This window comes from Podarcis vaucheri (assembly GCF_965113315.1).
Source record: "Podarcis vaucheri genome assembly, chromosome: 6".
NCBI classification, from domain to species: Eukaryota; Metazoa; Chordata; class Lepidosauria; order Squamata; family Lacertidae; genus Podarcis; species Podarcis vaucheri.
The window spans coordinates 76232285-76247666 of NC_138764.1; the positions used below are offsets into that span (position 1 = coordinate 76232285).

The 15382-nt window shown below is 45.8% G+C and overlaps 1 protein-coding gene and 1 long non-coding RNA gene across 8 annotated transcripts in view; one reads left to right on the forward strand and one right to left on the reverse strand.

The window, feature by feature from the left end:
* CHD6 (chromodomain helicase DNA binding protein 6) overlaps positions 1-15382 on the forward strand; it is a 105016-nt gene that overhangs the window by 63828 nt on the left and 25806 nt on the right. For 5 of the 7 annotated variants that reach the window (XM_082228613.1, XM_082228618.1, XM_082228612.1 and 2 more), the window contains 14 exons: positions 236-301; positions 1746-1804; positions 2548-2665; positions 4802-4888; positions 5614-5748; positions 7451-7572; positions 8125-8368; positions 9222-9398; positions 10062-10205; positions 10646-10901; positions 11300-11510; positions 13295-13490; positions 14031-14193; positions 14482-14666. In XM_082228613.1, coding sequence (XP_082084739.1) covers positions 236-301; positions 1746-1804; positions 2548-2665; positions 4802-4888; positions 5614-5748; positions 7451-7572; positions 8125-8368; positions 9222-9398; positions 10062-10205; positions 10646-10901; positions 11300-11510; positions 13295-13490; positions 14031-14193; positions 14482-14666 — 2163 coding nt within the window. Of the gene's footprint in view, positions 1-235; positions 302-1745; positions 1805-2547; positions 2666-4801; positions 4889-5613; positions 5749-7450; positions 7573-8124; positions 8369-9221; positions 9399-10061; positions 10206-10645; positions 10902-11299; positions 11511-13294; positions 13491-14030; positions 14196-14481; positions 14667-15382 lie in introns of all 7 variants that reach the window. The other 2 variants (XM_082228616.1, XM_082228617.1) reach the window with 2 other exon arrangements.
* Positions 1-15382, reverse strand: part of LOC309535540 — a 47509-nt gene that overhangs the window by 1783 nt on the left and 30344 nt on the right. The window lies entirely within an intron of this gene.

A 15382-nucleotide genomic window follows, 5' to 3' on the forward strand; every position in this document is an offset into this window, starting at 1 on the left:
CCTGGTGCCCTCCACATGTTTTGGATGACGTCAGGCTGATGAGAGTTGGAGTCCTGGAGGGTGTCAGGTTGATGAAGCCTGACATACACATTTGCCTGTCTTTTAATTCCAGAAGAGGCCTTGAGTTGGGATTTGAGAACTTGAGGATTCCCCCCTTTTTAACTTGTGCAATTCTGGGGCATCAGATGCTGCTATTGTATCAGAATAACAAACCTTACTGTCTCGGGATCCACAGGAGCCCCCCGAGGATGATGCCAACATCATTGAGAGGATCCTTGCCTCCAGGATGGTGCAGAAGGAGGTGAGTAACTCTCTTAGCATGAGATCCTAACCGGTCTTTTTCTAGGCTGTTGGGCGAAAGGTCTGTAGTGGGTGCAGTTGAGTGGAGAGATTGCGTGTAAGGGAGAAAAGTGTCCTTCTGAATCCAGCATTCACTCTTCATAGAGTAATTACAGTCGTACCTTGGAAGTCGAACGGAATCCATTCCAGAAGCCCGTTCAACTTGCAAAGCACGGATTCTGATTGGCAGCAGGAAGCTCCTGCAGCCAATCGGAAGTCTCAGAAGCCCCGTTGGACATTCTGGTTCCACAGAAGGTTTGCAAACCGGAACACTCACTTTCAGGTTGGCGCCGTTTGGGAGCCAAAACGTCTAAGTATCAAGGCATTCGGGATCCAAGGTCAGACCGTATACGATGTGAAGTTGAGGAGGAGAAACTGCATGGGTGGACCCATGTGGCTGAGTATATAACATTTAGAGAAAGGAGCTGGAGTTACCATAATGATTCTTCCTGCAAGATTTGCAGTTATTAAAAAAAAAAAAAAAATTCAAAATAGGCTTTCAACCTGTTATTTTGACGAAGCAATTGTGCCGGGTATTGTTCTTGACCTTTTACTGTGCCTGAGAAAAGGAGTCCAAGGTCACAGGAAAATCTAACTCTCAGCTCAGACATAGGGAGGGGCAGAAAGCAAGCCCACAACAGCTCAGAATTGGACGTGGGGAAGGCAGAGGTTCGCTGCACTGCTGCACCCAATGAGTGCTTTGAGCTTGGTGCAGAGAGAAGCCCACTTATTCTGCCTCCTATCTCCAGTCCCAAGCTGAAGGGAGGAGGTGGAGATGTGGCTGCTTACTAAAGGTTTGGGTTCATCTTGCTCGCTAGAGTCTGGCCTAGTTGTAAAATCTGGGACTCCATATTAAAATGGGCTGACATAATATTTACCATGTCACAAGTGGGTTACAGCATTTGCTGTAGAATAAAGCATGTGCTTTAAAGACAGTCTCCAGTCTGCTTGGCGATAGGGCTTTTCTTACAAAGTTGTCAGGAGTGGCTGTCCTGTGCATTTTCTGGGGTTAGAAGTGGTCAGTTCTTGTCCATTGACAGTGTTGTGTGCCCTTTGCTATCTGCTGCTGAAGCATATGGGGGAAATTTAGTATCGGACTTAGGTCCTGTATGCTGCATTGTCCTTCCGTGCTGCCTAGGTTTATTGAAAGTCTCAAGAGTTCCATTACTGATTGGGGATGGAAACAGAATTTTCTGCCTTCCCTTGCTCCACCTCTGTGCTTCTTGCCAACTGGGCTCCAGCATCCGCCCTCCCATGTTTCATGCAGGAAGGTGCTTGAGTCTGTTACACTCTGTTCTGCTAGATTAGAGCAGAACGGTTCAGGTGAGATCACGCTGGCCGTACAGTGTGGTCCTAGTAACTCTTCCATGTAAACGGGGCTTACCGAGCACTTGCTGTTGTTCCAGACCTACCCAGGAGGAGCAACTTACGAGCAGGAAGAGTTCTACGTAAAGTACCGCAATTTGTATGTATGGCATGTGGTTTTTCTTCTTTCCAGCTTGTTTACGCATTGATAATGCATTTGTTCCTTCCACTCACTCCAACCTCACTGCTGTGTCTTTAGGGAACAAGTGCTAATTCCTTGCACCTTCTTGCTTTGCCTTCGGTTTCACTGCTTCAGTGGTCTGTTGTCCTGTAGTCTTCATTTTTCTCCCTCCCCCCCCCCCATTCACTTGGGTAGAAGGTCTGCTTCTTGCAGCCACTTCCTTATTTGTAGTTTGACCTGAACTTCCCTTTTATTCCCCACTCCAAGTGAGTGATCTTTATTAGAAAGTGAGATTGACCATTGCTTACACGTGCTGCTCATCTGCCATGCAGTTCTGTTTCACCCTCCCCCATTAAGTTTCTGGTTATGGGCAGTATTCAGCTAATGCATCCTGTCAGCACAAGGGATTTCCACTGGCATGATGGGGCTTCCTCTCCTCTCCTCCCCCAACATTCTTCCCATATGTGCTCCAGAAGGTTGGTGGGAACCTCTAGAACAGATCTAGGGGTTGTTTAGGGGAGGAGAGGGAGCTGAAGTTACGTTGCGCAGGCACTGATGGGACATTTTATGAAGCACTGCATTGGATACAACCCTGTGGCTTTTATGGCTCTGTTTTTTATGATGTCCTAGAATTGTGTTCCCTTGGGGGTTTTTTTTTGGGGGGGTAGGGGGTCAAGCTCTGTTTCTTCATGCCCTTTATGGTGTTTTCTGCTCATTTGCAGTTCTTACTTACACTGCAAATGGGCCACAATGGAGGAGTTGGAGAAAGACCCACGCATCTCCCAGAAGATCAAGCGTTTTCGCAATAAGCAGGCCCAGATGAAGCACATTTTCACTGAGGTGAGCATTGACCCTGGCGGGCTACTCTGACACTCCCTCCTCAAAATATGTGACATGTCGTGTGTCAGGGCTTCATTACCCAGGGGTGCTTTTTCTCAGCATCACCAAGGTGTGTGCATTTATGGAGGGCCCCCGTTGTCACTGCTGTGACCCAGCTGCCTCAGAGGAGGTTCCAGGAATGACCAGAGTTTCACCAGGCCGCTTCTTCCACTTACTTGCATATGCACATGTGCTTGAGCTCTGTAGGTAGATTGGTCTCACTTAGAATGAAATTTAATATGAATTTATCGCTCTTGCCAGGCTTGCTACCTGCAGCTTTTTCCATGCATCCCTGGTGGGTATAAATCAGGGCAATATGAAATTGAAATTGCTTTCTAACTGCGGCTGCGAATCCTTGGAGTTTTGAGCCCTTTGTCTGTACAGGTTCTTGGCACGAGTGTGAAATGTTTCTGGTGGAAGGTGCCACATCATTCCCTTTTGTCTGCGATGAGCAGCTGCTCCTCTGCTTGATGCACTGGGGTCCTCACCTCCTGTCTCCTAGTGTGAGAGCCAATTCCCACACTGCTTTCCATATTCTTTTGTGGCGGAACCATTGAGGTTTTTAAAGAGACACTGCTGTGATAAGCAATCACATTTCTGCATTTCTTCCCTGAATTAGCACCTCTGTTACAGAGAGAAAGAGGAAGGAGGCGCTGGCAAGAATAAAGAGCTGCTGGTTTCCACCTGCTCATTATTTATAAGCTGTCAGTTAATCCATAGCCTGTCTATTGGCCCAGATAGTTGAAAATGCAAAGTTGCTGCATTTTGAATGGGGCAGAGTTCTGTTTGATGACATTTTACCCCATAACAGTTCCATGAGAACCAAGGTAGCCAGAATCTTTTTTTTTGGGAACATGATCTTGGATGTTCCTCTCTTTGTGTCAGATAGCATACTGTCCCCTTGTTAGATTTAACAGGATGCCACACCTTTGCATGCTTGTGTTTAGGCATGCATTGTGGAATTTTCGCCTCAAGTAGGAAGATGAAAAGGATGGCTTGATGATTCATTGTGGCCCTTCGCGGCTTTCCATTACAGTTGTGTAAGACCCTTCCAGTTAAGCCCTGGTCGAACACTCAGAAACCTTATGGACTTTCAGGAAACCTAATTCAGTTTGTTGCTGCTGCTCTCCCTTCCCTGATAATCCTGCACAGGCTTCTGCAGACAAAAAAGAAAAGAAAAAAATCACCTTGAGGAAGGGTGGTGATGCAGTCGTTGGCAGCAGAGAGCTTCCTTTCAGACAAGAGAGGCTCTTAGCTGGTAAATGATGTGTGGGGTGTCATTTTCTCTTTTGGGCTTCCAACTTCCTTCTGCAAAGTAGAATCTTCTTTGGCTCAGGGAGGAACTAGCACTGGAGGCAGGGCCCCGAACCTGTTTCAAGTTTGACCCAAAGGGGGCTGGGCCCTGCACAGAATGGGCCAGCCCACTCCGAGTATGGGGGGGGGTTTTGCATTTCAAGCTCTCTCTGCCGCATACCATCCACATCTCTCAAACGAACCTCAGCATAGCCTGAGAACACCCCTCCTAAACTTATGCACCTTCGCTGTTTTAGAAATGTGAAAGCCTGAGCGAAAAAGGTTTTTTTAGTAGGGGGATTTGGTTTCCATTTTTCTTTTTAATCCCCTCTTCCCCAGTATGAACATCAAAAGAGGCTTGGGCAGAATCCCCCTTTTATGTCACTCAGGTATGTACTTCCATTTGCCTGTATGAATTGGAGTCATCAGATGAAGGATGTAAGGAGAGGTAAGCAGCCTCTGCTGCTTCTGTTAGAAATGCTGGAGGAGTTTGGCGAAGACTCATTTGCTTGTGTAGGAATGAGTCATTAGGCAGAACCAGTGTCCTTCAGTCCTTTCTCAGTCCAAAATATAGCTCCTGTATTTAAAAATAAATAAAGTTGCTGACCGGACAACTAATGCTTTTTTACTGACTTATAAAAAAGGGAGTGCCTGTGGGAGCCTGTGTGGCTTTCTTATACCACAATAATCCAGCAGATCCTGGCTTAATGGCTTCAGAAGCTATTGTTTTCATGCTTACTTTGTTCAGTCAAGTTTTACCCTGTCTTGATGTATGTCGTGTTGTTTTATATCCTTTTCTGCCAGCCTGATGAAGATATGTTCAACCCAGACTACGTGGAAGTTGATAGAATTTTGGAGGTGGCTCACACGAAGGACTCTGACACCGGGGAGGTAGATGTTGTTCTAGCATGGTTGCTCCTTGCAGTTGACAGCTCCTTATTAATCCCTCTTGTTTTCATGATGGACCATAGAGTGTGTGCAGTGTGAGCGCCAGAGTAGTGTGGCACTGATAAGAATGCCAGGTGCTGATATTTAATGCTGGGCATATCTGTTGCATGCAAATGTCCCAGCTTCAACCCACTCACCTCTTCCCTTTTCTTTGAATTAGCTGTTTGGGGGGTGGTGGATTAATTTGAGTCATGCTGTTTAACGCAAATCCAATTTATTCATCACTGTGGAGGGCATAACTAATTGCTTTTAAATATACTGAGTATGCATGCTTCTTCAAGATAAGAACTAACTAACCAAATGGTCCATCACTGGGCCAAGATCTTCTGCTCACCCCTGACTTAAGATATATGTGCAGTTTATTATTATTGTTTTTAGAAAAAACAGCCCCTCCTCTGCCTTAGGAATGTTTTTATGATAGCTGGTTGTACAGTTGCATCTGTCAGCATCGCATCCCTGCACTCAGTTCCCATTGGTCTTGATGCAAACCTTCCTTATCCTCCGTTTCCTTCTCTGTAGGGATTTGTGCAACAGATTTTTATGTGCTTCCATTTGCTTAAGGCTCTTGCTTTCTTGGTATATGTACAGAACAGGGTTCCCAAAGGAGTTCTGTCACTTGCGCTTTGTCACTTGTTTTCTGCATCTCCTTTGTTTTCCATGGATTGCAGGAGGTGACTCACTACCTGGTGAAATGGTGCTCATTGCCTTATGAGGAAAGCACTTGGGAGCTGGAGGAAGATGTCGACCCTGGAAAGATCAAAGAGTTTCTCTCTCTGCAAATCCAACCAGAAATCAAATCCTTGGTAAGAGTTAAGAGAGAAACTTCAGTTTAATAAGGAGGGAAATGTTGTGTGTTGAATAATTTTAGCGTTAGGTTCTTCTCAATCCTGGCACTCTCTCTTAAGATGTTGCTCCTACCCTTATCTTCTCTTGTTATCTTTGCTGAGGCCCTTCAACTCACAGCGGTAACCTTCCTCTCTTTCCAGCCCTTCCTCCCCCACTTTCATCCAGATGTCTCCCAGAGCATCTGCTAGTTTAGCCTTGGCTATTCATGTAGTGTTATTATCTGCTGCTTATCATCATTTTGTGGTTGTTTGATAGTGGCTTTTCATATCTTTTGTGCTGTGAGCTCCAGCTGGATGGTGCAGAGATGCTTTGTAGGTGACATGTTTGGTACATAAGTTTGTAACTAATGGCTCACTGACATGAACAGAGCTGACCCCCATAAAAAATAGGTAGTAGCTTCCCTGAAAACCAGGAGGACTGTAGTAGACAAATCCAGTCAGGCTTATAAGATGGAAGTGGTGACTGACTGATAGTCACGATGTCTGTAGATTACCTCCAGTTTCAGCGGCCTTGTGCTGAGTCCCAGTTGCTGGGAAAAGGGAATAGGAGAGTGCTGTTTTGCTTAATTGCTTATGTGATTCCTTGCTTGCCCTTCGCCATAAGCTCCCAAGGGCAGGTTACAACAACAGAATATGCAGTTTTAAAAAGGAGATAAACCATTACAATGATAAAACAAGTAAAATTAGGAAACTGTATTGGAAAGGACCTGGGTACCACAAAACAAAACAAGACACTCTCCAAAGGGAAACAATTTTTTTGTTTCACATCTGGATTGTTGGGCTTCCTATAGATGTCTACTTTTCCACTATATGGGAACAGAATGCTTTTGCTCATTTTATTTTTAATTGTGTTGTTTTATTGCTTTGTTGTTTCCTGGGCTCATTTTGGCAAAAGGACGTGAAATAAATTTAATAAAAAATATTGTTGTTGGCTGAGTAGTCCAACCTGGTGTGAGGCATTCTTCTATGTTTCTGATAAATTCCTAGTGTGTTCCACTCATCTTCATTGGGAGGATTTATTCACCAGTTTGTCTGGCTGCAGTCTTGTACACATTTACGTTCGAGTAAATACCACTGGACTTACTTCTCAGCAGCCATGCATAGGATTGTGCTGAAAGATTCATATTCTGTCTCCTTTCTATGAAGACCTGGATGGAGTAGGAGCTGTGCCTTAATGTGCTGCTGATGTTGAGCAGAGCAGTGGCTACTTCAGTGGCCTTCTAAAGAAAGTCCAACCCTTTGAATGTCCTTTGCTGTGTAGCATGGCTTATGGGTCTATATCTCTTTTCAGTTTCCCCCCACCCTTTGAAATAGCTGGTGTAGGAACAATTTCATGTAATAAATAAAAATAAACAAATGTTGCTTTCCTCAAAGGAATCCAAAACTCTGGATGGGGTCATGTGTGGGATATGTTTGTGCCAGAGGGCTAAAAATGAAATGCTTCCCTAGAATGACTTATGTGGATGGGTTTTTGGTATTGTTCCATTGTGTTATAGATCCTAATGAGTATCATATTATATTATACCATAAACACAAAATATAGCTTGCTATAGAATGTGAGAACTAGTTAGAAGTGCTAATCAATTATGAAAATATATTTCCCAAGATAAGATTAGTCTTTGCACTAGTCACTGTACTCCTTTCTGATTTCCCCCTCCAGGAGCGTCCTGCCTCTGAGTCCTGGCAAAAGTTAGTGAAAACTCGGGACTATAAGAACAACAACCAACTGCGGGAGTACCAGCTGGAGGGAATGAATTGGCTGCTCTTTAATTGGTACAACAGGTGAGTTGCAGATGGCACAGGGGCATCTTTGGTAAATGTCATCAGTAAGAATGAAGTAACAACAGGAGTTGTTTGAAGGGGTGCTGTTAGCATATTTCAGAGGCTACAAGCATTCAGCTGGGGTTTGGGGATGTTCTTTGTTGATTTGGTATATAGTTTAATTGGCTTGACATCTTAGTCACTTGCAGGGTAGCTGGAGCAAATGTGCCTATAACTTATGCTAGGAATGTGGAGGCAGGAGAACTGTGTAACTGTTGGAAACGTGCAGCATGGGAAGCTAACCCCGTACAGTGTGCACATGTTGCTTTTGCTGCAAATGTCTGAGGCTATTTACCATCAGTACTAGTTAATTTGGCACTCATTTCCGTGGGATGTAGACATGAACTCTTAAGAAGCAAGTGGGTGGGGGGAAAGCGCACCAGAAGGTTCAAACAACTTGTCTAGGTAACACACTGTGTCAGTGTTAAAGCCAGGAATCGTCTGCAGGAGGAGGCCTTGCTCAGTTGTGTGCTTCCCAGGGATTGTAATGCCTGCTTGTGGTGTTTCCCGTAGGAAGAACTGCATTCTGGCTGATGAAATGGGTTTGGGGAAGACAATCCAGTCCATTACATTCCTCTCTGAGATATATCTGATGGGCCTTCGGGGGCCGTTCCTGATCATTGCCCCACTCTCCACAATCACAAACTGGGAGAGAGAGTTCCGCACGTGGACTGAGATGAATGCCATCGTGTACCATGGCAGCCAGATAAGCCGCCAGATGATCCAGCAGTATGAGATGGTGTACCGAGATCCACAGGTTTGTGATGCTCTCTGGTCCCCAGGCACCCCTGGAATCCTTGCTGCTACTGCTGTGCCTGGGTGTGTTTTTTAACTTCTGTTGGGAATGTGGCCTGCAGGGTTCCCAGCAATGCTCTGGAGCAGGGTGGGGAGGCTTTACTACTTTGGGGAGTCTAAAACCAAGGAGTACATGAAAAACAAAAACAACAAAATGTAAGAGCCCTGCAAAGGTCCATCTCATCCAGTGTTCTCATGGTGGCCAACCGGAAACCTATGGGAAGCTTGCAAGTAGGACCCGAGTGCAATTTGCAACAACTGGTATTCAGAGACAACCTACTTCTGTGACAGTGGAAATAAAACACAGCCAACATGACCAGTCCACTTGTAATTTAGAGTAGTTGAGGGTAGTGTGAGTGGTGTAGCTGGCTCAGTGGTGGCACATGTTTGGGAGGTTCTGAAAGTGAGGTTCAGGCTGCACCTTCCCCCACTGTCAGAATTGAACAAAACTTTCAGAAAGCAGAGAGTGGGGCTCTACCACCTGGACACCTTGGGGGAGAAACCTAACTGGGAAGGGCTGCTTGTCCTTCAGTTATAGATGCAGACTCCAGGTGCATTTAATAGTGCCCCTTCTCTACTTATGGGTATGCTCAGTGGAGTTATGCTAGGTATGGGCAACTGCTGAGTAAGTAGAAGATTATTGGTGATGTAGTTCCATGGCCTCTGTTTTAAGTGGAGCTTGCAAGTCCCCTTCTGTTGAGCTTGACTGGCACTTTTCAGGCACCAGGTGCCTCAGTCAAGAACTTGAGGGACTCCTGCTACCTGAGCAGTCCTAGCTGCTAGCAAACTCTCCCATCTTGTTTTGGTATCTCCAGGGCAATCCTCTTTCAGGGCTCTTCAAATTTCATGTAGTCATCACCACCTTTGAGATGATCCTGGCTGACTGCCCAGAGCTGAAGAAGATCCAGTGGCGCTGTGTGGTAATCGATGAGGCCCATCGGCTCAAGAACAGGAACTGCAAATTACTGGAAGGACTGAAACTCATGTCTCTGGTGAGGCTTTCCAAATTGAATTTCTTCTTCTGCGCACTGTGGGAATCCAACCCTGGTACGAGGATACTGAATGGTGTGCAAGTGCGCACCTATGTCTACTGCTGTACTGTGGCTAGGATCCTACTCCACAGTTGCACAACACATGTCCTGAGGTTTGTGCTTTGTCGCTACATGGCTCTCAAAGGGAACTTCTAGCAGCCTTCTAGCTATGTGCTGCATGTCTCTTATGCACACCAGAGGCATACCATAGCATAGCTTTTCCAGTTATACTCTTAGGAGAGTCACTGTGTCTGGATGAAACCATCAGTCAAAACTTGTGGACTCTTAGCATTTTCTACAGCGGGCAGTTTGGGAAGTTGAGTGCTTTCCTGTAGGAAGATGGTTTGGAGCCATCTGGCTTGCAATAGAATGTTTGCTTCTCCCTCAGGTGGCAATGGTTTGGGCAGGGCAGGTGCTGGCTGTAAAGATGTAAGAATGGTCTATGAGAAGCTGGCTTCTCTGAGAGCTGAAAGTAGACCCTTTGACTGGCAGAGTGACCTGTCACCAGCTGCCTCTGCTCCAGAAGCAAAAGCACTGCAGGGCCACAATGCAGGAGTTAGCGCCCTGCCCATCCTGTTGCCTCAGCAAGTGTCCTGTCCTGATCTCTCCCTGCATGGCAAATAGGAACACAAAGTGCTCCTGACTGGGACACCCTTGCAGAACTCAGTGGAGGAGCTCTTCAGCCTGCTGAACTTCTTGGAGCCACAGCAGTTCCCATCTGAGACGGCTTTCCTGGAAGAGTTTGGGGACCTCAAGACAGAGGAACAGGTAAATAGGAAAGGTTGCAGGATTGACTCTCAGCTGGTGTGCCGAGCTGGGGCTCACTTCAGTAGGGCGTGTGTGTTTCAATGATTTTTTCCCTATGTTTTTAACTGCTCTTATCTGTAAACCACCTTGAGTCCCTGACAGGAAGAAAGTAGAGTATAAATAAATATATAATAGTAATAATAGTATGTACTACCTTTCTTCCAACTACGCATATCAGTTGCATATGCTACTTTCCCTGCTTGAGGCTCACAAAAGAGCAGTAAGCAGGCTTTGCCCTGACATCTTAGAATTTGCATGTCTGAGTTCTGGGCAGTTGCTTACTTAATCAGTATGCCAGGTCTGGCATATGGAGAGCCTTTGTATGTGAAGTTCTAGAGTTGCTGTCTGAGCTGAGATCCCATGCAGTGTTTATGGATTATCTTTCTTCTTGATCCTGGCAGGTAAAAAAGCTCCAGTCCCTCCTGAAACCCATGATGTTGAGACGGCTGAAAGATGATGTGGAAAAGAACCTAGCACCCAAACAGGAGACCATCATTGAGGTAGAACTGACCAACATCCAGAAGAAATACTACCGGGCTATCTTAGAGAAGAATTTCAGCTTCCTGTCCAAGGGTGCTAACCAGCACAACATGCCTAACCTCATCAACACCATGATGGAGCTGCGCAAGTGCTGCAACCACCCCTACCTCATCAATGGTAAGGGGTGGGGCTGGAATCTGGGTACTCGAGCACACTTGGCCTGTGATGCCGCTGCAGTTTCCTCATCCGTAGTGAAGCGGCAAGAGTTACCGTAGCAACTTCCTTTTAGCAGATGAATCGGGTGTTTCCTTAGGGGTGATGGTGCCATCAATGGTTCCAACAGCGGGGATGGGAGGAGTTCTAGTCAACAACATCTGGAGGACTACAGGTTCCCCACCCTTGGCCTAGAGGTATAAGGACTGCCTCCTGCACCCCCATCACAGTTCCTTTACCAAAGCCTCCATGGTAAATAATGAGCAGCACCAAAACAAAGCAATAATGTGCTAGGGATGCTTTGGGAGTTGATTATGAACCTTGAACCACTGGTGAATTTCCCCCCTCTCTCTCTGGGCCAGGGGCAGAGGAGAAGATCCTGGAGGATTTCCGTAAAACCCACAGTCCAGATGCTCTTGACTTCCAGCTACAGGCGATGATCCAGGCAGCAGGCAAGCTGGTGTTGATTGATAAGCTGCTGCCGAAGCTGATTGCAGGCGGGCACAAGGTGCTGATCTTCTCCCAGATGGTGCGCTGCCTTGATATCCTGGAGGATTATCTCATCCAGAGGCGGTCAGTACAGCCCAAGAGCTCGCACCACAGAGCATCACCTGGATCAGTGATATCCTTCCAGAGCATGCTAAGCTGTTAGCCTTACTGTCATCTTCCAATGCACTCATATATACCATTTTCTTTTTCCCATCTGCCTAGATTATCTCCTTCATCCCCTTATTGTTTTTTTCTTTCCCCATAGATTCTCTTCCTTTACCCTTGGAGGCAGGAAGGGAACAACTGTGTTGTGAAAGCAAGCACAAACCCTCCATCCCTTGCAGCTGTCATAACTCACTTTCCCTGGATCCATTCTTCTCTGTGCATTTGAGTCACAATCTGCCTTGACCCAGTACCATGCGGGATAGCAGTCCCTACTGAGAATTCAGTACCCATAGAGGGAAGGAACCATAGCTCAGTGGTAGAACACATGCCTTGCATAGAGATAGTCCCAGGTTCAATTCCTGTCATCCCCTGTGAAAAATAGGATCGATTGGTCACTGCTAATCACAATAGACAGTAGGGGGCTAAATAGACAGCTAGTTTCATCAGGTATAAGGCAGCTTCTTATGTTCCTAATTAAGAAGCAGTCCAGTCATTTTAAGTTCGCTGTCATGCAGTAAAGTCTTGTGGCACCTTAAAGGTTTAACCCATTTATTATAGCATAAGATTTTGTGGAGTAGAGTCCCATTTTTATGACGTGGGCTCCAGTCTATGAAAGCTTGCGCGCTAACACATTAGTTAGTGCTTAAGTTGCCACAAGGCTGCAACAGAGTAATGTGGCAGCTCCTCTGGAAATCATAGCAGTTTGCTGTGATCTGTATCTATGTAGTTGCTTTCTCACTGTGAGACTAGATGGCTCCAGCAGCCCTCCTGCAGTTTATCAGTTCTGTAGTGCACACCTTCTTCTCTGAGTGAACCAGCCGCTGCTGGCTTAAAAGTGCCTCCCTGGTGGAGACCCGCTCTCTAAGCAGCACACTTGCAGCTACCATCTCGAATCTTATTCCAGCTGCTTTCTGTAATGTGACAAAGGCTGCTAGAAGTCGCACAAGAAGTAGCACATCACAGTTGGGAAAATCCTGGGCTTTAAGTTGCCTGGTGCTTAGAACTTTAATCTGGGACCTAAGAGACTGAATAGTGTTTTTTTTAACATGTAGTACTAGTGCCTATTTGAAATACATTTCCAGCTCTTTGCACAGTAATCTAGTTGCTTTACTACTTCTTGACAATTGGTGTCAGAGAACATCTCACGTAGAAAGCCCTGGGAAAAAAGCGGGCTTTGGGTGAAACTGGGGGATTATTATAGAGGACCAGCTTGGTTATAGGAGGGGGGTCTTGGAGTACCAGGTGTATTTGTTGATATCAAAGTAACTCCTAGATCCTATGCATGTCTATTTTAAAAAAAACCAGATACAGGTGGTGGTGGTGGTGGTGATATTTTAGCACTTTAGAGCATGGCCGCAAAGCATTCCATCCACAATGCCTCAACAATCCTGGCAACAAGCCTGTAACATAGGCCAGCAGTATTCTCTTCATATTATAGAGATTGGGGTAAGGTTAAGAGATATTGGCATGATTGAAGTCTCCCAAAGAATTCATAGCTAGACTGAGATTTGAAACAGGGATGGCTGCTTCATGGCCATTGCTCTTTTCCACAACACCAGAGTAAGGAAACTGGGTTTGCTTAGCTTTACCAACACAGCTCTGTTGCTAATTTGGCCACAGTTGGAGGCAGGAAGTCCTGGTTCTGTGCTGTTCCTTTTTGCACTATTCCCAATGTGACCTATTATGCCTCCCTGTTTACACAGATACACCTATGAGCGCATTGATGGGCGGGTGCGTGGGAATTTACGCCAGGCTGCCATTGACCGCTTCTGCAAGCCGGATTCAGACCGCTTTGTGTTCTTGCTCTGTACGCGGGCAGGAGGGCTGGGCATCAACCTTACTGCTGCTGACACCTGCATCATCTTTGACTCGGACTGGAATCCACAAAACGATCTGCAGGTATTGCTAACATCGCTGAGATGGGACCACATGGTCCAAAGGTCTGGCTAAAAGCTTGTTGCTGTCTGTGGGAACAGAGACTATGTAGAATGACCATGAAAAATGTGGAACTCACTGCTCAGAAGGCAAAAGGGTGCTTGAAGGGGCATGAATCTGACACTCCCATCTCTTCCACATCAACAGGGTATCTCTTCCAGCTTCAGGTGTACATGCATTTTTAGTTTTCAGTGGGTTTTGTACTCATAAAAGTTTTCCTAACAATAAAAGTAAACTCTAATATGCCCCGATTTGGAAATGCTTTGGTTGTTTGTGAGTCTTACGGTTTGTGAGTCTTATGGTGGTGTCTATTACGGTCTTTTATACTGGGAAGCCTTGGCATGGCTGTTCTTCCTCCACCTGATGGGCTCAGATGCAGTTATGAGAGGGTTAAGAGAGGTGGTGGGGGAAGGATTTTGATGGTGATGTGGATGGAGAAAGCTCCCCCATTGCCTCCAGTTCTTCCAGTTCTCCAGTGATGCCTTCCTTGTCTCTCTCCTGTAGGCTCAGGCTCGCTGCCATCGGATAGGCCAAAGCAAGGCCGTGAAGGTCTATCGCCTCATCACTAGGAACTCTTACGAGCGGGAGATGTTTGACAAGGCCAGCTTGAAGCTAGGCTTGGACAAAGCGGTGCTGCAGGACATAAATCGCAAGGGGAGCAACAATGGGGTAAGGAGGCCTTTTGGAACCATGACCTTTGCATCTGCTAATTTTCATACCTTTCTGTAGACTTCATAGAATCACAGAGTTGGAAGGGACCCTGAGGATCATCTAGTCCAATCCCCTGCAATGCAGGAATCTTTTGCTCAACGTGGGGCTTGAACCCACATCCCTGAGATTAAGAGTCTGATGCTCTACTGACTGAGCTATCCCAGAACCTACTTTTTGAAGTTGCTAGTTTTTTTTCTGTTCGCTGTCCAAGGTGGGGTTCTCTTTTCTTTTTGTTTGTCTCTTTGGAAGGTGCAGCAGCTCTCAAAAATGGAGGTCGAAGATTTATTGCGAAAAGGCGCTTATGGGGCTTTGATGGATGAAGAAGACGAAGGCTCCAAGTTCTGTGAGGAAGATATTGACCAAATACTGCAACGCAGAACGCAGACCATCACTATCCAGACTGAAGGGAAAGGCTCCACGTTTTCCAAGGTTGGTATATACTGTTTGCTTGGGGGCAAAAACCAGCTGAGCCTGCAATAGTCCTCTTAGATTTTCAGTAGCGTGCAGGCATATGAGAGCGTGCCTTTGGGAAGAAAGGGGTTGTGCTCTGCTCCATTATTTTCTGCAAGCCCCTCTGATTCTCACAGGTGTTTGTTTTTGTAAAGGTTGAGCTTCCTTTCTGGTTTCATTGCCTTCTTGGTTAAGGACTCTCAGACTATTAGAATGCTACCTTCTTCCTGTGACACTAAAGATGTCTGCTAAAGAAATGCAGAGAAATACAGTTACGAATCAGAATTACAATTGGACAGTGGATATGTGTAGCAAAGAAGAGGAGAAGGTGTTCAAACCTCCATTGTTGGAGGCAGTATATCACTGAAAACCGGTTGCTGGGAATCACAGTTGGGCAGAGTGCTGTTGCACTTGAGTCCTGCTTGCGGACTTCCCACAGGCATCTAGTTGGCCTCTGGGAGAACAGGATGCTGAACTAGATGGGTCATTGGGCTAACTCAGCAGGCTTTTCTTATGTTCTTATGATAGATAGATAGATGATAGATAGATAGATAGATAGATAGATAGATAGATAGATGATTGATAGATAGATAGATAGATGATAGATAGAATTTATTATGGTCGCAGACCAGCTTATAAAACACACTTGGGGTACAATCCCAGAAGGAAAACAAACATTTAAAACAATGTACAAC